Source organism: Adelges cooleyi, unplaced genomic scaffold (genome assembly GCF_023614345.1).
Source record: "Adelges cooleyi isolate 19-005CV unplaced genomic scaffold, UGA_ACOO_1.1 ACOO_flye_CR_arks_rails_tigmint_CR_PRNA_9, whole genome shotgun sequence".
Lineage (NCBI taxonomy): Eukaryota > Metazoa > Arthropoda > Insecta > Hemiptera > Adelgidae > Adelges > Adelges cooleyi.
Window position 1 is genome coordinate 12,306,662 of NW_026096579.1, and position 25,789 is coordinate 12,332,450.

General features: G+C 31.0%; 1 protein-coding gene across 1 annotated transcript; it reads right to left on the reverse strand.

Annotated features, from left to right (window-relative positions):
• Window positions 1-554: 554 nt before the first annotated feature.
• LOC126846352 (TWiK family of potassium channels protein 7) lies at window positions 555-25,073 on the reverse strand. Its single transcript, XM_050585686.1, has 4 exons — window positions 24,357-25,073; window positions 8,067-8,281; window positions 7,665-7,819; window positions 555-1,298 (listed from the first exon to the last, which is right to left on the reverse strand). The coding sequence occupies exons 1-4, from the start codon at window positions 24,793-24,795 to the stop codon at window positions 986-988; spliced, it is 1,122 nt and encodes a 373-aa protein (XP_050441643.1). The 5' UTR covers window positions 24,796-25,073; the 3' UTR covers window positions 555-985.
• Window positions 25,074-25,789: the final 716 nt, after the last annotated feature.

Sequence of the window (25,789 nt, forward strand, 5' to 3'; positions counted from 1 at the left end):
AATCCGTTAAAAATCTAAAAGCGCCTACACCATGCGTGATTTATTTATTTTTTTCCTCCTAAGTAAAACGAACAAAATTGTAGATAATAGATCATTTTATTAAACGCATATTGTGCTAGTTATCAAAAGTGATGATAAAAGTCATATCATATAGTAGTATTAGACGTCAGAACTTAAAAATATCATACAAACAAAATAATTTAAGATTAAATAAGAAACTGTTTTGGTAGTTGAGGAACATAAGTGTTAAATTGCACGTGGTTCTAAATTTTAAGAGTAGATTAACTAGAATTCAATTTTTTTTTGTTAAGTTTGGTTTGGAATTATTATTCTCAATAAGTCTCAGAGCGAAAGAGTCGTTTGGAATTGGACCAAAATATCATACCTATTGAAACTGTATCTGCAGAGTGATAGTAGCATAATTGTTTTATAAAAAAATAAGATTTATGTATAAATAAAAATGTAATCATTTAAAATGCGCATTTTCATTTTTGTAGAGTTGTAAAATAGTCGTTCAAATAACTGATTAAACACATCTTTGACGGTAAAAATGATTCAACTGAGTTAAGAATTTATATTTACAATTTACATACACAAAACAAGCAAATAAATATACAATACACAGCAATTTTAACATTTATATACATGTAACAAAGTATAGTACAAAAAAAATACAATATCATTATAATATTATGTATGTCGTCTAAATCCAATGAATGAGCGTACGCAGTGCGTATTATATATTCATGCGGTATCGGATATACCTTAATTGCTGGTTTCCTTCGGGTGTTATAGTATTATCGTCAAAGGAATTTCATTAGGTCGTGCAATAACATGCAATATTGTAAAATATTTAGACCAATAAGTCAGCTTATACGGAAAATCCAGGTAGACTTTTCGAATTGAAATTACTTTTTTCAGTAGATCTGCTTTCGACAACATCACCTACTTAGCTGATTTGACCGGATAGGCGTTTGTAGTGGTTTTAGTTCTTACACCTGGTAATCCTTCTTAAAATGTCCGTGCACGTTCGGATCTTCATTACAACGTCTTGTTGCATCAAATTAAAACACATGGCGATCAGCGCCATTCCTAGCATGAGGTACATGGAACAAAGTATGAAACTCAGTTCGACCCCTTGTATAGGACCAGAACCTGTGCCGGGCCCGGTAATATTGCTACCTGGGACAAAATCGCCAAAACCAATTGTGCTCAGCGATATGAAACAGAAATAAGAACCGTCGAAAAATTCCCAGTCTTCCCATTTGGAGAACAAAACTGCACCTCCTGATATATATCTGAAAACAAATAATTAATTTTAATTAGATATACTGTATAACTTCAAATCTATAATGTTTGCACGCTCTCCGAGATTATACTTAAAGTTACTGTGTTAAACGTTTCAATTGTCAATAACTAACGAGTATATTTCTAAGTAAGTAGATCATTAGTGATGTGTTTCAATAAGAGGCATGAGTGTTATACTATTACTGAGGTATAGCCTAAAAGTACTGAGTTATCTACTTAACTAATAATATATATATTATATTAACTGCACTTGTAATTTATAAGGAATGAAACGTACAAAAATATTTGCGGTTAACAATCGATTAGCTGTTAATTCACATTTGCATATTATTATCTGGCGTTGTACAGACGGAGAAGCAATTATTTTTATCTAAGGAGTTGTTCCATCAAGTTATTGAACATAATAAATTAAATACAGACTTCTTGTCAAACGTCGTCTACAGCAACTGATTTAGTCGCTGAGTTGTTGTGGATTTTTTTTTAAAAATTAAAACCCTTGTTAAAATTGAATGAGATGTTTTGACGTCAATACACCGGTGTAGCTATATTGCATAACTTGAACGCCGTTGGGCTAGACCTCTTGCTTGTCGGCCGGTATTGTTCTACTAAATGTCTGTTATTATATTAATCAGCGGGCGATCAAAATTTAATTTAGTAAAACTAAGATTTTTGAAAAATTTACAGTTATATAAAAAAATTAATTAAATATTGTTTTTTTTCCATCGTTTAAAACAAATTTATTTATTTTTCGAAAATAATTACATCCATAAAAAAAGGTTTGAAATTTAATCAGAGCTGTCGCTGTCGAAGTCTTGGTCACTCAAGTACTATCAGGACTACAATAAATAATAATATTTCTTATGCGGACGTTATCGCAGAGGTTCCAGTCGCTGAAATATCTTTTTGGTTATCGCTGAACCTTTTCCCCTTCAAACGTATTATAATATTGTTTATGAAATATAAAATACATAAAAACAAATATTGTTCAGAATATTCGGTTCGTTCTTTTGAACCATTTATTCACGTCAAAACTAGAAGTTGCCGAAATATCAATCACGTCAATCACATGGTTTAAATTCGTATAAAGATTTAACTTATTATTTTGTTTTAACATTTTAAATGAAGTACTTAATTGTATGTGTTTATGTCAATAACGCGATTGATTAGTATGCTGTGTCGACCGGCAATACAAAATATGTGCAGCTCACTTTATATTTATTATTTTTTTTTTTAAAATAAAGTTGTTTATGTATGCTATAAATTTTGAAATAGCTGATAAATGATTTTGGTTATAAATTCAACGGCTCTTAAACGATGATTTGCTTGATAAATAAATAAAACTAAAAGTCGGCTGACTACTTAATCTTGTTCTAATATAATCTACCACAGCTATTACATTTTTACAATTCACTGTGTACGAATTACTCTACAAAGTTCGCACGTTTTACCTTCTCGAATTTTATTATTGAGTAGTTTAATCAACTTATAAAATTCAAATAGTCTAGTCGGGTGGATTTATTTTTATCATTGTATTTAATTAAGAAATCTAATCGAAGAAAAACGCGGAATCGTGATTTACCGTTATAGTTACGGTCGTCCCTAGCGAGTATTATAAAAAATATAATACATTTATTAAATAATGAAAATAATAGTTTTCAATCGTAGTGCACTTGGGTATACTTTATTCACGCGGGTTACGGTAGTCGTTTTTGTGTAGTTGATTAAAAGCTGGAACTTCATACCGCAGAAAAGGTTTTGTGTATTATTGAATATTATGTAGGCATACCAGGAGGTCACTAAAGGCTAAAGACGTGATTAAAACCAACCGGGGCAAACACTTGGAAAATTATTTGCAAAGTACTCGAATAATGTGGACGCTTAAAGATCAATTTTGTATTTATGTTTTTCTTTTCAGTACAATTTATGAACATAGTACCCGATTTCGTGTAAAGTTTTAATATCGTTTGGTTGTATAATCGACTTCCAGCATTTCTCGTGGAAAAAAATGAGTTGTGTCGACATAAAACCATTAAAAAGCAATTGACAAGCCCGTTTTACAGTACATAATAAATTCAGGCAAAAAACAAGCTTGTTCTAAATACATTTTTCTCGGCAAACATATGTAAATGTTTGTTCAAAATAATTTGTACATGGAAACGTGGTGTATGCCTGTTCAATAAATTGGTTACAGTTAATTAAAAAGAAAATAATAAGGTTATTATGAAACAAATGTTAGTACTATTAAATAATTACTAATCATAGTATTATTAAATATAGAACTATTTTTTTGTTTTTGAAGATAAGTATAGTTTAAATTATTGCTAAAACTGTTTATTCGATCTAAATGGAATTCACCAGTACTTTTAAAATAAATAGAAAAATCAAATAAATAAAAATCGAAAGGATTGTTGTTTTTGTTTAGTTTTAATATCGTTATTGTACAATACTAACAATAAGTAATGAATGCGTAAACTCATATTTTTATACACCAGAAAATTGTCTGTAAGCATTTCATTAAAAACAAAAAACAAAATTTATATTTTATATTTTTCGAGCGACGATTATCATAAAATATGTAAAACTTTACTAAGTCGAATTATGTATGTTAATGCACTCATTAAAACTATCATTTTGTTCGCTATTTTTTAATTAATTTTCGATGTAACAGCTTAATGGTTGGTTTTAAGCTAACGAAGTTAAAATAATTTATTCGCGACATTGCTTGTGTAGCTACACTTGGCCATCAATGCCAAAATAAAAAAATATATAACTTCACTTTTCTCCTACCCTCCTCGTGTTAAGGGGATTGAAAGCCAACGGTTTTCAAAGAGTTTTGTAATATAGGCAATATTTTATGAAAAAGTTTTTTTATACATTTTGACCAAGATCAACTTATTTTCAGGTTAAAATGTATAAGCTTCAGGGTATCAGTTTAAGGTTAAAATATTTTTTCTACGAGTTTAAGCCATTTCGGCGAATTTAGACCTAAAAGCCTGACAAAATTACACCTACTTAGAATGATCGGTTTTTAATTCTTTAAAAATGTTTGAGCTCATCGGCCTTTTTTCTAGGTTATCGTGGAGGTCGACTTTTGAATAACTTTTTCATTTACTTACCAAAAAAAAACAGCAAAGTAAGTACAAAACATTTGAGAGATCAAAATAAGATTTTAACATATATTTAATTGAAATACCAAAAATCGATTCAAGAAGGAAGAGACAGGTCAACCTCAAATATTTTACCAAACCTTATAAGTAGGCGTCATTTTGTCGGGATTTTAAGTCTAAATTGACCGAGATTGGGGGGGGGGGATTCTAAAAACCTTAGAATTTAAAAATTCGTGCTACGTTTATTTTTATTTCATCAAATCTCTCGCTAAAAAATAAATATAGGTATTTTGAAAAGCGCTAATTTTATGTTTTAAGGTTTTTAGTATCCTCAACCCTCCCCCCCCTTCTCCGCCATTGTCGATAAGGTCCAGCGCGAACGTGGAGTTTCCATCGCGTACAAACTCCTTGGTCGGTCCACGGGGATGGAATCGGGTGGCCATAAATCAGTCTCGACGAACGCCTTTGCCGAGCAAGAATAAATAGATATTTATATATATATATATATGGAATCCGCGCGCTTTCGTTTCCTTTCCTTAGGGCCACGCGCCCGCTTCTTTATCTCGATCCACCGTCGAGTAGTAGGTGGAACAGGAAGATGAAGAAAAAAACAAAATAAATAATAATAAAAACACAAACAATATAAACAAACAGAATAAAAAAAAAAAAACCACCTCTTTCGACTTGAAAATAATTTATATTGAAAAACGCGCTTCTTGTCGTCGTCTCGGGACATATAATATTATTACTTCCCGTAGATTTCATATGCGGCTTGTGAAACGTCTCGAGACAACAGCGACGACCGGCCGGCAAGTAGAAGATAGTTCGTCCTTGGGGATTCCCGGGATAACGTGTCGAACGGAACGGGTCGACGATATTTCACTAGACCCTATATAAATAAATATATATAAATATATAGAGGAGGATACTATCATATTTCTCCCGGACTAAGCAGAAAAATTCTTCGAAACGTCTTAAACCGGATCACGCGTGCGATAACAATAACCAGACTTATCATTTGCGATTTGTCTAAAAAAAAAAAAAACCAAACGATATATTCTATTGTTTTTTAGAACTCATCGTATTACACCAATATGACCGATAAACAAAATAAACTGCAACCAACGGTGTAGAAATATTTAACGCGACCACCGACGGGTTAATTAGATGTTATAATAACCGTATGTATAATTACTGTTTTAACATTTATGTATGTAGTGATACATTAAGTAAGTTAACAATTAATTATTTTTGACATAAATCAACTCATATGACGTGTACGATAAATAGTATTTAATATTGTATGTAGAAGCAGGGGGGGCTAATAAAATAACCGAATATTCGATGCCTAGCTCTTGAACGCTCATAATAATGGTATGTCTTACCTGTGTGTCCCCGACCCTAGACGTGATGGTTCAGCGCCATTCTGTCTAAAAATGGGTTATCTTATATTATGTTCATCGAAATTACACAGTTTTGGTGTGTTATAATTTCTACACGACATATATTTTTCGAAAATCCGTCATTGCTGACAACTTAATAACATACGTCAAGATTATCTGCTCTTTCTTACTCTGTTTCACTCAATATATTATATTTTATTTCATAACACATTCCAAATTTTTTTTATCAAATATTAAAACTATTATCGTTATTCCGATCTTAAGTATCTAAAAATAATTGCTTGAAAAATATGTATATATTTTTTAAGATGAGTTCGAAGTATTGGAAATATGAACTGCTATATATTATATTATTTTTTAATGTTTTAGTTATTGTTTTAAAAAAAAAAACAAAATGTTAAAAATGCAAGTCAAATACACTGTTTTAAATCCTAGACATTGTTAAGAGTAAAAATACAATTTCAAATTTTTTTGTATTCTATATAAAATAAAAATAATATTATAATAACTAAAATAAATTTATAATACGCCGAAAATATGATTGAAAATAATAATATATGCTTGTTAAAAATAATTGGGCACACGAGACTACAAAACATGATTTTTTTATATAAAATATGTTAGAATAGTATTCTTTCTAAATATATATTTTTTTGCTAGAAATTATGTATTTTTTTTTTCACTACTACTCTAAATCTTTAAAATTAAGTAAAAACATAATTCGATAATTTACAAATTACTTAAGACATTTTGGACATTTACGTTCAAACAGACTATTAGTGGACAATTTGTTTTTAATGTTCGTTATACTTCAGTTGCTTACACATTTTATATTGTTTGAATATTTTGGTTGTACGGCTACCATTTTAGATTTTTATTGATATTGATAGCTTTTCAAATTAATTTTCATTAAAATTTCGTGAATGTACAAACAGTTACTGGGAATCAAAACGACTATCACATGCATTATACAAATATTTGGTTCGAACCAATCGGTCACGGTAGACTCATTAATGCTGAATAAACATTTGTTTTAATTGTTGACTACCGCATTTCAACTCGTGTGATTGTAACTGTATAACGGTTTCTATTATTCATAAAAACATTCAACAATAAAAATAAAACATTTTTGTACAATTTTAATATTAAACATATAGAAAACCTATTTACTAATCATATTTTCGACTCATTAGTCTAATGTATTTTTAAGTTTACTATTACCCAACAACAGTAATAATATTTTATAGAAATTAAAAAGTTTTTAATTTCACGTACCTACACGTAAAAAATTGTAATATTCGTCTCGAGTTAATTAACATTGGTTCAGAATCAAATAGAACTTAAAGCCAAAATGAGTGTTTATTCATAAGTTTATAGTAAATACAATTATTTTTATCTGTACTTTTTATGACAGTACATATTGTTATTTTTTTATGCAACGTAGATAATTTTGTATGTAAATGTTCAGCTCATTTCGTCCCATTACTAGAAAAACTACACTTTTTAGTTAGAATAAATAGTTGTTTATTTTTAGTTTTTAATAGTTTTTGTTAAGTTATTATTAAAAGTAAATAGCACTATAATTTTTAAGATTACCAGATAAAATATGTCGAGATTTGAAAATCGATTGTTTTACTGGTTTTACTTAATCTGCGGTAGAACATGTATGTAAAATTTCCACCAAATTTGTATCATATAGTTCGTTAGTCTCGATGAGAATAAGCATAATTATTTTTAAATACGTTTAATGACGATTTCTTTTTTTAAAGCCAATTTTTCCGTGATAGTTCTGCTTTGCTAATTAATCTGAAAATATTTCAAATACGCGCACATAGTGTACACTCACCCGACCATTATGGTTAAGCACAGCGAAATGGGCACGGTAACCTCTTGTGTGTCGTTGAAGCTCAACGAAGAACTTCCGTCGGTGGTGCCCTCGTCGTCGCTCTCCTCGCCCTCGGTGAGTACGCCTATATTGAGTTTAAAGTCCCGCATATCCATCTGTATAAAAATAAATAAATAAAAAAACCCCGAACGTATGTTGTAGAAAAAAGAAAATCATAACGCTAAAGAAAACGAAAATTACACCCCTCCCGACACGTTTATGCGTACTTCCGGAGCAGGACGAACGGAGAAAATATGGGAAAAGAAATAAAAGCAACCGACTATAGATTAAGTGTCGTTCTGGCGCAATACATCAACGTCATTTTTGATTTAGTATTGATACGCTGCCGTGGACGCCTTTTACCTTCCACTGCTCCTTCCGCTGCAAGGCCAACATGCGTTTTCGGCGTTTTTTACAGCCCCGACACAGGCAACACTTGGCGTATATCCATTTGAAACTCTTAGCCAGAATGTCTCCGATGTTGGACAGGTACAGTAGGAACAAAGGCATGCCCACGATTGCATACAATATGGTGGCCAACTTGCCCAGAAGAGTTCGCGGAGTCACGTTGCCATAACCTGGAATAAAACAAAATCAAAACATCTATAAAGAAACCAACGAACGAGCTATTTTAAGTAGTTAAAATTGTGTATAGCTTTTAGTCAAAAAAACATCACAAAGTAGTTACCAACGACAAATATTATTCATCATTAGGAGGGAAAAATATTAAAAAGCCAACCATAATTAATATGGAAAAGCTTGACATGATTCAAAATGTATTATCATACCTATGTTGGCCAAATATTGTCCCATAATTTGACCTTTATAAATATCGACATCCAATTCTCTTGGAGTTTTCAAGCATACCAATATACGAGCACTTCATTTTATTTAAACTGTTTATCATTATAATTTAATTTTACAAGGATTTCTTTAATCGTATGCAGAAAACTGGAAATCAAAGAGTGAGTTGCAAAATATTAGCAACAAAATAAAATTGATAATAACCAACAATTCTGTTAATTGGTATGCATAGTATCAGTAAAATGAGTGAAATGGCTTTTGTGCTGTTAGCTTAAATGAAAACCGCATTACCCATTTAAACTTATTCGGTAAGTTCCAGAAAAAACGAATAATTATTTTACAAAATGTGAGTACGATGTTTGTATTTTACAAAGTTTGTTTGTATAAAACTTGATCAACGAGTTATGCATTCTTAAAACTGGTCAAAAAGTTACAAAGTAGATATCTTAATTATACATTTCAAAAGTTCAAAACAATAAAGAATAAAAGAAGGAAAGGTTTAATTTTTAAAACCTGAGGTTTATTTTCTAAGCTTGTGTTGCAGTTGTTGGTAAATATTATAAAAATAATAATTTTTATTATTCTTACTGCACTTGTGTACTTTTTAAAGTATCTTAGAAAACTCGACAAGAATTAACGGAAACTTCTGGTTTTAAATAATAAACAACAATAATATTTTCACATTACGCAGAAGTTAACAACACTTAATTTAAGCCATTTTAGCCGTTTTCAATGTGTAACAGGTAATTGTTTTTATTCTCATATATTATGTAAACTGGATTTGTCGGGAACCCTTAAAAATGTGGACATACTATTACACACGTCGTGTTCCACTATATAAGTTGTAACATATAATGTATGTGTGGTTTTAACGTGCGTTGGCTTTAAAATAACTTATGGACTGATCCCAATAAAAAAATATATGTTTTGAACAGTTCTAGTGTACCGCGAGTAACACTAATAAATGCGGAGTAGTAAATATTGAAACAACCGTTTTTATAGCATTTTAAAGCTACCAGGAAGTCGTTATTTTAGCATAATAAAAGTAGAACAAAACAAATATTATAAATTATGGTACGGGAAACAAGAACAAAAAAAAAAAACCACAAATAAATTGTATAATTTGTAAAGTGTAAAATGTATTTAATGAACACACCTTTTTTTTGAAAATAATATAATAATAAAGAAGACTATTCAACTTTTTGTGTTATTAATATTTTTAACTCTTAAACAAAACGTAATACAAAATAATTATATTCTAAAAGGTAAAATTAACTTAAAATAATTAGCGTCGAGCCGGAGCCTTTGTATGTTTTTTAACTGAATGCAATCATTCTTAATAGAAAATTCATAAATTCAAAGTTACATTTATGTTCAGCATACTCATACGTTTTAATACACATATTCAATAAAACATCTTGCTTATTGTCATTGGTTTTTTAAAAAAAGGTATTTTTGATAAATAGCAATCCGTTACACTCTTCGGTGACCATAAGACGGTATTAACCAAATCACGTGTGTATTTGGTTGTCACTGTTAGGAAGGAGATAAAAATGCATGAGAATGATATGAGGCGGAAACAGTAATATATATATATATATATATATGGGAAACGTTTTATCAGGTCACTGAAATACTTAAATGGGTTCTAGAGGTGGTGAACCGACTAGAATAAATAATGATGGTTTAAGCTGTGGCGGCAGATATATAAAATTGATTTTTTTTCCATTGAGTTCATTTTACAGTAAATAAATACCCGAAAAATACCAATCCCACGTGAAAATACTAATCCCTATTGAAAATCTGTGATAAACGTTTTATAATATCTGTTATTTTTAAATATAATACAATAAAAAAAAAAAATCAATAAACTAACAACTAAGTAAATTTATTACAAGAAGATGTCGTGGGTGTTATAAATAGGCACTTAAAAAATACAAAATGGTAATAATGAGAAGTAATTTATATTATATTTTAATGCGACGTCGAACGAGTTCTATATCAATTCTATATCCATAAATTTGCATCGAAGCATTTTCATTTAAATGTATTAACCACTTTTAAACTATTTATTACATCCACGATAGTTGCTGATATAAGCATACTTTTGCGGGGTTTTAATTTTACCATAACGAAGTTCATGTGAATAATAAATATAAAAATGATTTGTCTGTAGAGGGTTTTTAATATTTTCTTGTTTGTACTACTGATAAAAAAATTACAATACAGTATTAAAATATCAAAATATCAAAATTTCATACTAAAATTAAAACAATATCCTCAAGTATTTGAATCGTTATTTCACTTATTTCCACAAAATAAGTAATGGTAAAAAAACAAACTTCAATACAATTTTTTTCAATGTATATTAAAGATCTATAAATATAAAAATATTTTCAGTTTTTATGTACCTACAGTAAATTAAAAAAAAACACCAAAAATCATCAACTTTATTTTTGAACCTAACAGCATTTTAAAAATATTGACTGTTGTAAAATATATAAATTCAGCCTTTTTCCCCTCGCAAATGACATTTTCCTGGAGAAGTCATGTTAATAAATTAATTTCGGGTTCCATTAAGCGCTGAAACAGATGACCATACTATAATTTATTGACAAGTGTTCACAATGGTTCGGTCTATTCGTATTGTATATTGTATAAATGCACGAGGATGTTGCCACGCTGGATAATATATACATGTTGTTGAACAAAATGCATTTGAGGCATTTCCAATACAATACAAATAATAGGTACGTTGCTTATATTTGAATGGTAATATTTTTCCTTGAAATAATTTACAAAATTTAACTTTGTAGCCTGGTAAGTTTTAAATTATTAGCGGCAACGTTGATAAATGCATGAAGGCAGCTGATGACACGAGCGATTATCGGAATTGTAAAACTTCAAAAGTACTTTAATGTATTAATATTCTTACCGTGCTTATAGTGGAAAATACCATTAGGTGTATAATGTATTAAATATTATGTATTGGTTAACGAGTCTTAAAGTTATTCGGTCGGCAAAAGTGGAAATTCATTAAGAATTCAAGGAAACAACAACTAAATCTGAATACTCTAACATTATCCCATTAGTAAAATTAAGGTAACTAATATAGTAGTTATAAGCATTAAAAGCTTAGAGCAGTAGAGGTTAGTCATTCTAAGTCTCCTATAATTCCTGCCTATACCTACTAATCGTTGCGCGTTAAATAATTAGCCAGTTGTAATACAAATTTCCTGGACAATATCTTCATTTAATAAAGTAAATCACTACGTTAAACATGTTACCAAACATTCATATAAACATATCAATACTAGGGTAATCCTTATTTTGAGTTAGTGAACTTTGAATGTGTAGATACACATTTTAATTTGAGACTTCCGGGTCTTCTTTGATGTTAACACGAATCACAAAGCCTTGGAAATACCTATCATAGTGCTCATTAGCCAAAGAATAACAAAATAAAAACAATGATTACTGTAGTAAAAATTTCTTTGGATATAATTGTATCGAAACCTACGTAAAAGGTAAAAACGATTTTGTTAAAATCTTATAGTTCAGTGATTACAACTAATAATTCTTAATTAGCCTAAAAATACTTTACAATAATTTATTTAATAAACAAATAATTATTTAAGGACATTTTTGCTGGTCTAGATCAATGAGGTATGAAATAAATTACAATAGAGTGCAAAAAATTACATTGCAATCTTGGGAGAAAACCCTTTCTTGAAAAACAAATTTGGGGTCAATTTTCCTAAGTAATTTTATTATTAAGTACTATTAGATAGAATTTTTACTTAGGGTAAAAATAATATAAATTATTATAAAAACAGATTTTTTTATATTATTTTTCATTTTTTTTTTTTTTTTGCTGCTTGAAGATTATGCTAGGCACCTATTTCGAAGGTTTTGGGGCACGTGATACATTAAACATTCGGATTAAGACCTTAACATTTTGGAGGTCTATTTTTTATTGATTTCGAATCAACTCCTTCGAATTCTTTGAACCAAAAAAGGACCAATACGGTGAATTCGAAAGTGACATTCGATATAACTCTTAAAAACGTTCCATGTCTTATTTAACCTGTCTTTAAGAGAACCTCAGCGTGATTCGTAATTGAATAAATATAAAAAGGTTATTCAGAGTGCGATCAAGCTGTCGCCGTTAAAAATCAAAGAACAAAAGAATATTTTTAAAATGTGTTATGACGTGTTCCAGAAACGATGGCATTTTTCCATCATAGAATTTAATATTGAGGAAATAGGGTATAAAATATATGTTTAGTAAAAAGAGAACGCTTATAATATAAAAACTGCCACAACAAAATCACCGGCATGCACATTTCCACGGCTGTCACGCATAATATACTATGAAAGGAATACAATAACATAGTCCTAATTCAACCTGCAAAAAACATTCGAAGACATAAATAAACGCAACGCTAATTGCGTTTTATTGTTCAAAAAAAGATAATTTTAATTAAAAGAAAGCGTTGAACATAATATAACCTTAGAAACAATAAATTTGATGACAAAAGATTCCCAAAACTTTGAAAAATATTTAGTTCCATCGCGTGTGTATTTTGACCTATTTTTAAAGTACGTCGGGTTACAGTAAAAAAAGTTTTTCCAAAAAACTTTCGATTTTCTATTTTAAGATAGCGCCAATCATGACCCTATAGTTACCTAATTCTTGGTGGAATGTCCATACAATAGTACAATATGCCGTATTCGAAAGAATCTGAACGCTTTGTTTTCCAATGGTATTTGTTTGAATATCGTTTTGTTTTGGCCTTACCGCATATTGTCTTTAGTGATAGAAAAAGTTATAACAGCTCGATATAGCTCTACGCTGTACGATTGGAAATAGTCTGTTAGCTCTACCATTGTCAGCTGTTATAGTGAAGCCCAATCATAATAATGTTGCATTTCACAGGCACACAAACATTGTCTCTTGCATTAATGTTAGTTCAGTTAATTCTTAAAATTATTGCATAACAATGTGCTAATAGGTAGCTCATTATTTATTCAGTGTTTCTTTGTGCGCATTGGCCGCGTAAGACATAATGTGCTAGACATGTATACGTTTCTGTATTATATTGCTTTATGATTATTATTATTATTCATCACGCATCCAAAATTGCAATTTAAAATAACACAGGCATTTGATCATAGTATTAAAATATTGTTCTGGAAAGCGGTGGCGCAAGAGTTCACTTATTTAACTGGCGCTACAACGCGGTGCAACGTTCTTCTTTAATTAAATGGGCTCCAAATTGTGGTATAGTCCGTGCGCTGAATCCTTGCTCTGTCGTATTGCCTTAAAGTCAATACTGCCATAAAAATTTGCTTTTGTAAATTACTTTTTATAAAAAAGGTTTTCATAAAATTCGCAACCGCCCGCGTGAACTGTGCATACTAAAATACGGTACCCGATGTAAAATGTACACAATAATATGTTGGTTTACCTTTTTAATAACAAACATTTAATAACATAATGATAGAAAATAATAATATAAAGTAATTAACTAAGTGATAATGCATCATACGTCTTGTTGAATATACATTTTAAATTGTTAGTCATAGTTTTGGGACTTAGAGCATTGTCTTATTTTTTTGGCATTTCATAAAATCAAGAAAAGTGCTTTTAAAACTTAGATATATCATACTTCGAAATTCCATTTTTGAAAATTAAAGGTCTATGATTTTTATAAAAAGTGGTATTTGTTTTTTGTTGTCTCCTATTTTGCATTTTTTCTACTTAAAAATTGACGCAGTAAAAATCTGAGTATTTATTTTAATGATTTTTTTGTCCGACGTTCGAAGTATGTGACAGAACTGAAACCATAAAAAAATGTTGGGTATCTAACTAGTATTTGTTCGTTATCTATTACCCGCAAATGTACCTAAACAGTAAACACTGCATTTATAGAAAAAAAACTTAGCAAAAGAGATGCAAAACTCAATAGACTGCGTAGTCGTCGACCACCTTTGAAGATAACAAACTTTACTAAGCGGATTATCGTCTTTTGGCCTCAAAAACACGGAGAACTTATATATTATATAATATATGGGTTGTGTATATAATGCATACCAGTTGTAAGTTGTGCAAATGGAAGATTAAGCTTTGTGCCAGTGCTTTTTGTTATTATTATAATTATTATTACTTGTATTATTATTAAAACAGTTTAAACGCTCTACTGGCTGTGCGGCTTTTACGGTACACGTTAAAAACCCGCCACTGACATAATGTAATAAGTTCTTCAGAACCCAATATTACATACAAGTCCAAAACGATTGGTTTTGGAACCTAACCTTTAACCGGATACAGCTGGTTTTACTCGATTCAATCCTGTTTTGTTTTTTTTTTTAAATTGATTTATATTTTGCGATCGGCCGACGCGAAACCCACACATGGTAGGTAAACCGTACATAAATAGAATAATAACAATAAAAAACATAAACAAAGTTAAAAAAAACCACACACACCACCTGTATATTATTATAAGCTTCAGCGCGACAATCCCGAAGAGAGGCGTTCGCGGGAATACGAAATGAGCTTTTGGTCGATTCGAATATTACAAATAAACTTTTATTGTTGTATTTTCCGCCGTTGTGTAGTAAACACATATTCATGGACATTAGTGCATACGGCGTTTTTTTGTTTGCATATTTTACGGTACCTACCACGGTCGGGTGCAAAGGGAGGGGAAGCTGCTATAGCACTAACTGTTTCTGCATCGAAATCCGGGGGAGTTAAGGGGAAATAATTTAACCGTATATGCCGCCGGAATACAGCTTGTCCCATCGTTGGAACCTTTTATTTAAATCATATTATTATTGAAAATCCGAGAGACAATAAAAAAAAAAATGTATATATTCATGTATTAAGTATCGAGCTCGTAACCGTTTCGCTCGACTTGTATACAACCACTGTTGGTCGCCGTTAAAATATAAAATGTCTGAAAAGTTTTTATAAATTTTCTTACGTGGCCGTTGAGTAGAATAACGTTTGGAATTCTAACGGTTTTACTTGTGTACTATACATCATAATACACGCACACACACACACAGAGACGTGGTATGAGCTTAAACCATCAATTACACGGGTGAATAGCACCTTGGGGATATTGGCGAATCCAAAGTACCCGGATTGATATAAACCATCTCCGTCGATTAACACTTAATAATAGGACCGGCGGGACTAGCTGCGGAAACGGCACTTTGCGGAAGCAGATAATATATTGTATTTTGGCCGTTTTAATTATTGGGATTAGGTACGGCATACGGTTAGGTTGATAACGCTGCGCCATATAAATTAAACGTTAAGCGTTCATTGCGAAATGCAATATGTTCCACATTACTATCTACAATGATGTTAAATACCTCGCTAAATGCTGTCACTGTGTTTGTGTGGGCACACTATAGATTATTAGCTAACAGCTACAAATCGTGTACGTTAGGTCGTTTTAGGACTTCTAGTTTGTGTGGTTTCATAAGCTAAGCTTGTACATTTAAAAACGTTCAAGAGCTTTTCATAAACGAGACACGGTACATATTATTAATTATTGACAGGGAATCGAAAGGGATGAAAGTATTTATGGAGGTATAGTTAATCTAGAAAAAACTTAAGCACTTAACCATAATTCATAAAATAATAATAAAAACCCTTATCCATAAAAATTATATACTCTCCGCGAATACGTCGTATTCGGCCAGAATGTTGTCATCTTCAGCGCTCACGACAGACTGAGCCTGAGGTAAAGTTAAATATTATGTTCAATTGTGTGTCAACTGACTAGGAAAGTTACCATATACTTAAGTTTAAATGTCTTACAAAGTGTAAAGAATTACACCCATACTGTCTAAAGCGTTCTAAAATTCATCGTGCCTTAGTGACACCTGAAATTAATTGCTCAAAATTTTTGTTTGAAATCATAAATTCAAACTCGCTATTTTTAAATAAATTGCGACCACAAATAATTTGCGATCAAACTGTCGATTTTTCGCTGTAAAAACGGTTAATTTAACTCAACGCCAAACCATAATTTATTTATAATGTAAACGATACAAATATAAGTACAGTAGCTGTAATTAATATCAGTTGACTAAACTTAACGATATTTTAATATCAAGAATATCACCTACATATATTTTTGTAATTTATTAAAATGAGCAAATGCCAATTAAATTGTTAGTTTGGCTAGTGAAGAAGTCATCAAAATTCATAAAAAAAATAAGACGGAGAGTGAGAAACTTTTTTTTAAAAGTTTTATTGGAATTATTTACAATCTATAATAATATATACAATAAGTAAATTGGCTAATTGCTTACAAAACTGGCCGACATGAGTGCCCAATGACACTACTTCAGGGCGAGGAAACTTAGAAATTAAAATACCAGTAAAAATACACACAAATATAATAGATATTGTAACCATGTTATACATTGAATGCAATATAGAAAAATAATTTACATATTGACTTATTATATTAATAAATATAAACTATTTAACATGGTTGATGGATTACACAAGATGATACAAGTAACTTTAAAAGCTCACAATTTCGGATTTATTTGATTTGTATTATTACTCCGTCATCTTTGAAGTGGCCGTGGTTTGAGTTTGAAAGTTTTTTTATGGGGTATAAAAAGAAAATGAATACTTCATGTAAGTAAGCCTAGAATTTATTTATACAGCACATAAACACCGAAAGCGTAAATATTCTAACATCTAAAACGCACGATAAATACTAAGTAAGAATGCGATAACGATAAGTTTTTAAAGCCAGACTTCAGAAATATTGCTATTGATCAGGAGTTGTACTAAGACGTTATACTATACTGGCGTTTATCGTTGTCACGTGCTTGGAAACAAACGGTGGTTTTAATATGTTTAACAACAATGTCATCAAATGCGTCTCGTGACTTGAACAACATATAATAATTATCACAGTCACAATCAAACAACAATAGATTATAGCAATTTTGTAAAAAATAATAATATTATAATGTCGGTAATATTACAACTCGAAAATATGTTATACCATATTGTTATAATCGCACTAAACGACAGAGAATAAATGTGTCGACTATTGTAATAATATTATGTTGAACGATAATTATTTCGAGTTTTATTATAATGGTTTTGGTCATAAAATATAATTTAAAACCGTTTGCATGTGTTAAATATATAAGCATAATGCGAAAAACGTGTGACGGCGGCCATGTGCAACGAACGTGTCCGAAGTGCTTTGCTCGCCAAACTGACCTACACGCGTATCTGAAATAATAATGTTTTTTTAAAGTTTAAAAAAAAACTATTACTCTTAGCGTACGGTCGTAGGCAGGGCTTTTTTTTGTGTGTGTTTTTTTTTTAAATTAAATTTATGTTGTAAGTTTTGTTATTATTATGAATGTGCTCGTGGAACCTGTGATCATGGTCACCTACCGTCTTAGCCGGTTGTTTATACACGGTCGACGACAAACAATTGGACAATTTTACAACACAAAACTACTCGTCCAGGTCATTTACTAGATGGGGACGGACGCGATGCTGGCAATAACGCAAAGACAATAAATTTTAGTTGACGGGTAGACGAACAATAATTTGGCCGAAAGTATTGTAAGTTTTGTAGTGTCTGATTTGCCGGACGGGTCAAAGAACCCGCAAGTACCTTAACCATAGCTGGTGTAACGGGGGATCGATTTAAAATGTAATTTATTAAAAACCAAAAGCTTTTCGAATCAAACAACTTTGGCGTTGTTTAACTCCACACTGGACCATAATTTGTATTCAAAATAGGGTTTACGATCTGTCTACGCGGTTTTCGAATAGCGGAATGAAAAATATCCGAATCGTAAAACGACTATAAATCACACGCCATGTGGCACAAGTCAAAAGTAAACGAAAATTACAAAAATATATGATTTTTTATTTGAGCATTGCTTACTCAATTATTATCTCCATGACCGCTCTAAAATACAATTTTTGGGACTTGTATGCCTGTTAAACTTCTGGTTCACTCTAAAATGTTCAACTAATCATTTTTTCATTACTCCAAATGTTTTTAACTAATTATTTTGGAATTCGAATGTAATGTGTTATTTCCCTTTTCGGCGGAATGCATAACCATAATCCAATGCACCATTAATAGAAGGCTCAGAAAATATATTAATGTGCAAGTATCCAATTACTGTGAAGCTATAGCGTATAAAACTTGCTCAAAATTAAACATATTATTGTCTACAAGAAACATGTTTTTATAAACAAGAACATATTAAAATTATGTACTACGGTCAAGTTGATATTTGCGTCAACCATACATTTTCTAGTCATAATTGTTATTAAAAATTACTTAGATTTAATAAAATACGAAATTTACCTTCAATACTATACAGCTTTTAGGTGTAAGCTGTTACTTTTGAAAAATTACATAGTTGAAAATATAATTATTTCACTTTTCGTTCATTCAATGTAATATTTGAAACAAGAATATAAATTTAATACAAATACACAGCAAGTGTCTAAAGAGTTAAGACTGTAGAGTTAGAAATACCTACTAAATATATAAATATGATACATTGATTTTTAAAAGTCCAATATCTTCTGAGATATTGAACGGGCAATAGTAAACCAATAACCCAGTATAACAATATATCACTGACGCTTTAATGTGGTAACGGTTACATTAAGACACAGTTGAGATAGCTAGATAAAAATAATATTTTTGAAAATATAAGTATGTAAATTATCATGTCAAATAATTACAAATTAGTGCAAAACTATCTAAATATTTTGGAAACAAAGTATATAAAAAGGAACTGCGTTGAAAAAAAAACTTAAAACGCTTTGAGTTCCATGGAAATATTATGCTAATATAATGTAAATTTTAAATGAAATTATTTTGATTGCACTAGTTTTTCTCGCTGCTTTAATTATAATATTCGTTTAAATTATAAACGCTCAATTCGTCATACTCAAAGGATAGAATTTAACTCGTTTCGCTTCATTACCGTTTAATATACAGCGTTTATGATATGTAACCGGCTCGGCTCTGGTACAAATATTTTCTAGTTATTTTATACAGCACTTATAGGCTGCATTTGTCTTTATTCATTGAAGCAATTCTGATTATAAAAATAATCTAACCGGAATAAAAAACAGCCAGCACTAAGACTTTTTTTTTATAAAAAAAGTTCTATAAAAGAAAAAAAACAATCTCCCCGGTGAATTTTACTATAATTTAAATGCACTTAAGCGAACCCTAATGTTATTATTATTTTTTTATTTTTTAGCCTAAGAGAATAATATATATTTTTTGCTACGCGTGACATGTCTTGGAGCAATAAAATTAATTTTTTTCTCAAGGGAGCAGGAGAGTAGGTTTCGAATTAAAAATACGTTTTACGAGTGAGCCTATAATTTATGCGTTAAGAGTTGACGCAAAGCTCACTAATAGAGTAAAACTAAAAAATATGCTTTTTACTCTATAGTCAAACCCGTATAGGAAAATAAGTTGTACAGACCTCATTAATTTCATTGTTATCAATTACCTTTAAAGAAATTAAAAAAAAAAATTAAAAATTGGTCCACAAAAAAAACAGTTTTTAAAAAAACATATCATTATTAAATCAATAAAATTTCAGCGTGAAAGCTAAAACATCACCAATCATGTATTTACCGGAACATATTTTATTTTCATCAGTTTGTTGAATAATTATTGTAATACCTAAATAATTAATTTTATGTTTAAATAAACTTGGCTGTTAATAAACAATACACAATAACCAATTTTTGAGAGGTTTTCGCGGAACCATCCCAGAATATAATATTTAAGTTCGAAAAATATAAATGCTAGTGGTTATCATATCACAAATAGTGTTTAGATGCTCACCCTAAACATTTAGTTGATTTTAACATTGATATTTTTGATCAGTTTAGAAGGAACATTATAAAAATTAAAATATATATATAATTTAGATAACACCTTAACTTTAAATTTTGTATAGTGTAAATAATAATTGTAAAGAACAAATATTTAAAACTGATCTCCTGTAAAATCGCCATTTTGTATATTTTTACTTTTTTTTATCTGACCATCGGTATATGTATGTATGTGTACATAATTTAATGCCTATAAATCATTATAATATTATTTTTAGACTTTACTTTTGCTTATTAGTCGTTGGTAATGGCCGTTATATATATTATATAGTAATATAAAATGCCAAACCGTTCCCTCTCGTAATGTATGTGCAGTGTGTGTACTTCACTAAACTATTCACGGATGACCGAGAAATGCGGTTCGCTGAGCGCTAATTATGGTTTGGGATAATTTGGCACAAATATCAATGTTTTTCGGTTACACCCATTATCGTCGTTTACCCCAATTGAAACCGTCAAGGCAACCGTATCGTTTTGATTGTACGAGAATTAAGCTGTTTTTGAACCGTCCAAATTGTGGATTACATCAGTCTGGGTCGTATCAAAGTCCAAACACTTGCACCAACTTTGTTGAATAGAAACTTAATTTAAAACTATTAAGCTTAACAATAATTCATAATACAAATATACTATTGCACAACCAAAACTACATAGGTACGTTTAGAAATAAAAAGTTGTATTTGTAAAATTTTATGTAATAAAAGGCTGTAACAAAAGTTAACTTTACTTGGCTGGACAAAATTGTTTTATTTACATAGTAGAAGTAATTTATATTTGGGTTTGAACTTTCAGCTAAGTAAACTAAATTATGATTTAATTACTATAATTTTAATATATAATTTTGTTTTCATCCGAAGATGTCTAATGTTTAGATTCACGTATGGTACTCATTTAGTTCCATTTTAAATAATATTTTTTAAGACGGGTGTTAAAACGGTAAAATTAAATATGAAGTAATTAACAGAATTATAATATAGTATAGCATTAGATTTATGATTTTGCCTTAGCTATCTCAAGATATCTCTTATCACGTCATTCAGTTGATTTCGTAAGCGCTAAACATTTCGAGTACAAGCAATCATAAGGTATCTATTTGATTAATATTCACTTATCTAATCTTTACCCTGTACTCTACTCGTAGTTTGTATGTTCGTTTTCCATATTCTTGTTAAACCACAAGTACCGTTAACGCATACTATATTCTGTTATTTGTTTTTACTTGGTAAACTGAAATAACCAAGTGGAGTTTATTGAGTTAACATAACTACGCATACATTTTTCATATTATGATATACCAATGTACTGATAAACTACCTCACGTCTAACCTTATTACATATATGTATATATATAGTAGGGCTCTTTGCTATAAGAATCATACTGAGCCTTACATATTATCATATCGATTGTGCAGTCTAAAACAACACTCGTCCGAATTGTATAATATTCGCTTTAGATGAAACGAACGTGATCTCGTCGGCAGGAAATCTTCCAAGTGTCCATCAAACCCGATTTCGGGGAAGGGCAAGCGGATGCCCAGATTTACTTTCCTCCGCACGCACAATGTATTTATAAACCTCACAATAGGTATGTGGCATAATATTATAATATACTGTGTTTTTGTTGAGCAGTAGCGACTACCGCACAGACGGGCAAAAGCCATCCAATGATGGCATGAATTATATACAAAGTAAGTATTACCATGTTAAAAACGAGTAAAACGTCGTAAAAAAGGAGCCGAAATTAATATTTTCACTAAGAAAATTAAATACAAATTTACATACATTTAAATAAATACGTTTATATATCAATTTATACATATAAAAAAAAATATATATAGATTGATCCAATTAGATAATTCGGCCAAAAAATAGTTAGAAGCGATTACAATTTTTTTCAACGGCTAGTGTAATTTTGTTCTACTGCAAGTGACAACGCATTACACAAAAAGGTGCAAATATGTGCAAAACTTTTTATTTTTATTTCTTAAAAGAGATAAAGATATTTTGTTTTATTTGTTATTTATATTATCGATAATATTTTATAATGATTATTGTGGTCGGGACAGACTCGAAACCATGTTAAAACTCTATGATATAAAATATGGAACTGTTTTGTTTTATATTTTGGAAAACGGTTTTTGATCGAAGCGAAAAATTTTACTATTGAATGAAAAAAAAAGTTTGTAGTTTTATCGACAGTTTGATTGCCTGTAAAACATAAACCGCATAGTTTACTTGCGGTAAAATTACCAAACCGCAACAATGTATAGTCTAAATAATTTGTACAATGTTTTTATTTATTTGTTAGTGGAAACCGTAATAAAAGTGCATTTCTTAGAACAATCTTTCTTGAAAATAAAGTTATTACATTTTTTATCACTTTTAAAAAAAGTGGTTTGCTGCTCGAATATTAATATATGTATATATATGTGCTACAGTGTATTGCGTTTGAACTTTAATACACAATAAGAATACTTTATGAGAATAAGTCGATGTTCCAGTTTTGCAAAACTACAATACTACGAAATTAACAAAACAAATTACTACCCTTAAAATTATTCAGTTTAATTTTCCTTTTAATTTACACTTATTCTCTAGAAAACCTATGTAAATATTTTAAGTAATAATTATTTTTAATTTTTGTTTCCACCAATTTCGAGATATTGCAATTTTGGACAGGGGCGACGATATAATATTGCATTGAACTTTGTAGTAATTAATTCAATATATAATTATTTTTAACGTCGAAAGAAACAGCTAAGCTAAACATATGAGATGTTTAACGTTTCGATAATTTTTGTATCACTTATACATTTCACATAATTTTTCTCGTTAACATTTCAATGTATAACTCATAAATGTTTACATTAATAAGACATAGTGTTGAATTTTATATGTAAGCCGCATGACTGTTTATTCTTTTGGAATGGCTAGTATGTCATTTTACTCTTAACGTTTTGTAACGAAGACGTTTAAAAGCTTTTCGATTATCTGTTTACATTATTTTTGAACGCCCATACGCTATTCACGAAGAATTAATACAGACCATAATGATGAAACGACTCTAATTGTGCATTATTATCCGAGTAATCTTATTAGACTATAAATTAGTGCCCAAATAAAATAAGTATAAACAATAAACAACAGTAATATAGATATTATAAACACTAGTTTAGACTACATTTCAATCGACCGCAAAGTAGAAAATAAATAGTACAAAAATAATTGATTAAATACAATACCGAGCGATAAAAAATGTCTATATTTCGACATTTTTAATTGTTTAATGTTTATTCCGTTTTTTTATTCGCGTGAGACATAGGCTTTGGAATTTGTTTAGAAAAAACTTTATTTAGATATGTATTTGTTCTCTCAAATTAATATTAATAAGACTTCAATGGGTCGATTAATGGTTATTGCATAAATTCGAGTTTCCGTAGGCTCACCCTTATAAACCTCTCACCCAAAATAAACGATTAGTCGAATGGCTTTATGCAGAAAGCAGCCATCCCACAAATCTGTGTTTGAGAATAGTTTGAAGTTTTAAAAAAAAAAAGTTTTACCTATCACTGGTCAAGTGGGGTATACCGTATATATTCATACTTAAATCTTAGTCACATTGTGTGATTCAGGTAAGAAATGTACACCGGTCACAGTTTATTTGAGTGTGAATAAAAATCGCACGACATGTGTTAAAATTCATATCATTCTGTATAATTTTGCATAAAGTCATTTTGTGTCTCAAGTAGTATCGAAATCTCATTTTTTTTTCGTGCGATGGATGCTTTCCGCAAAACGTCATTCGGGTATTTATCATCATATGCGGCTTTAGATATATAGTCATTACCGGATGTCAATAGATGTTTGGAATTGTATAAACGTGAACGTTTTTGGCTTACCGATAGTGGTGATGACGGACAGAGAGTAGAGGAAGGAACCGGAAAACGACCATCGGTTCATTTCCTTGTTGGCGCCCTCGTAGCTGAAATTCCTGACCGCTTCTATGATGTGGCTCTGGAACGACCGGAGGTGAGTCTGCACTTTGTCGCGCCAATCGTCCTCGTAGTACTCGGTGCAGCAGGTCAGGTTCCACAGCCGGTCCACGGTGCCCGTCCGATTGGCGATGACCCGGTCGATGATGTGCTTGGCGTTGCCCGGCGCCCCCTCGATGAATATGAACATGAACGCGCCGGCGATGGTGTAGCCCACCACCAGGCATATGATGCCGATGTTGCTGAACAAGAACGCAATGAACTGCCGCAGGTAGTCCTTGCACTGTTGCGTCCACGTCTTCTTGCGCCTGTTGTAGTACCGCCGGCCGCTGCGTTTCCGTTCCATCGGTGCCGCCGGTGGTACTCGCCGTCGTCGTCGTTGCCGCCGTCAAAGACCCGATCATACGCAAGCGTGTTCACCGCTTGCGGCCGGTGATCGCTTGATCCATGTGTCGGCCCTCGTCTCTGTCGATTCCGTCAACAGCGATCATGGTACACGATCGACAAAAACAAACGAACAAACGCGAGCACGCCGATATGTTAATCTAAAATTATAACGGCACGTCGTCGTCCCGGTCCCTTCGAAACTCGCGACTGTTGGCTGCCGGACTGGCGAGTTGGCCCGAGCCGTCGAGGCCGTCGTGTGTTTTTGTGTGTGTGTACATATATATTTATAGACTTGGAAACGCGTCTACTCACTGCTCACTGGACACCGATCTACCGGCAGTCCGCTCCTTCCACGCCGCTGCTTCTCGAATTAGCATCTTGACACCGGTGGCAGGGATGGACCGCCGCGCCGGTGTGCATACAGAGTGTTCCGCGGGTAGACAGAAAACGCACAAAAATAATCTTCAAACCCAGCCAAAATGTCAAATTCAATCCAAAATGTACATAACACTACTACATAACAATGTGTATAATGTGTAATTACTATGAATAAAATGATATTACCACTGATAAATACAAAGTGATTCACTAAACTACGAACCAGTCAATATCTCATATAAGGTGCACGACTTTTACTTTCTTATGATTTTCTAGTTAATAGTACGGCCAATTCAAATTGTATTTTTCAAGAATATAACCCTATCCCTTATGAACTTAAGATTTTTAAATCGTAACGTATATTATGTTTTATTGACTTTGTAAATTGAGAATAATTTGCTGAAAATGTTGAATGGTCGATAACCAGTTTTGAATATTTACTTTTAAAGTTAACAATTCAACGAGAAGAAGATAGTGTAGTGTTATTTTTATTTGGCGCACTACTCGACCGCACTCTAATTCCCATTATTAGTTTAGAACTTAAATACCTTAAAAGTAACTATCTAAAACTGGTT

Coding starts and splice junctions, on each gene's coding strand:
- LOC126846352 (XM_050585686.1), bottom strand. CDS start 24,795: ATGGAACGGAAACGCAGCGGCCGGCGGTACTACAACAGGCGCAAGAAG. Junction 8,282..24,356: donor GTCCGTCATCACCACTATCG/GTAAGCCAAAAA, acceptor GTTTTATTCCAG/GTTATGGCAACGTGACTCCG. Junction 7,820..8,066: donor AGCGGAAGGAGCAGTGGAAG/GTAAAAGGCGTC, acceptor ATTTTTATACAG/ATGGATATGCGGGACTTTAA.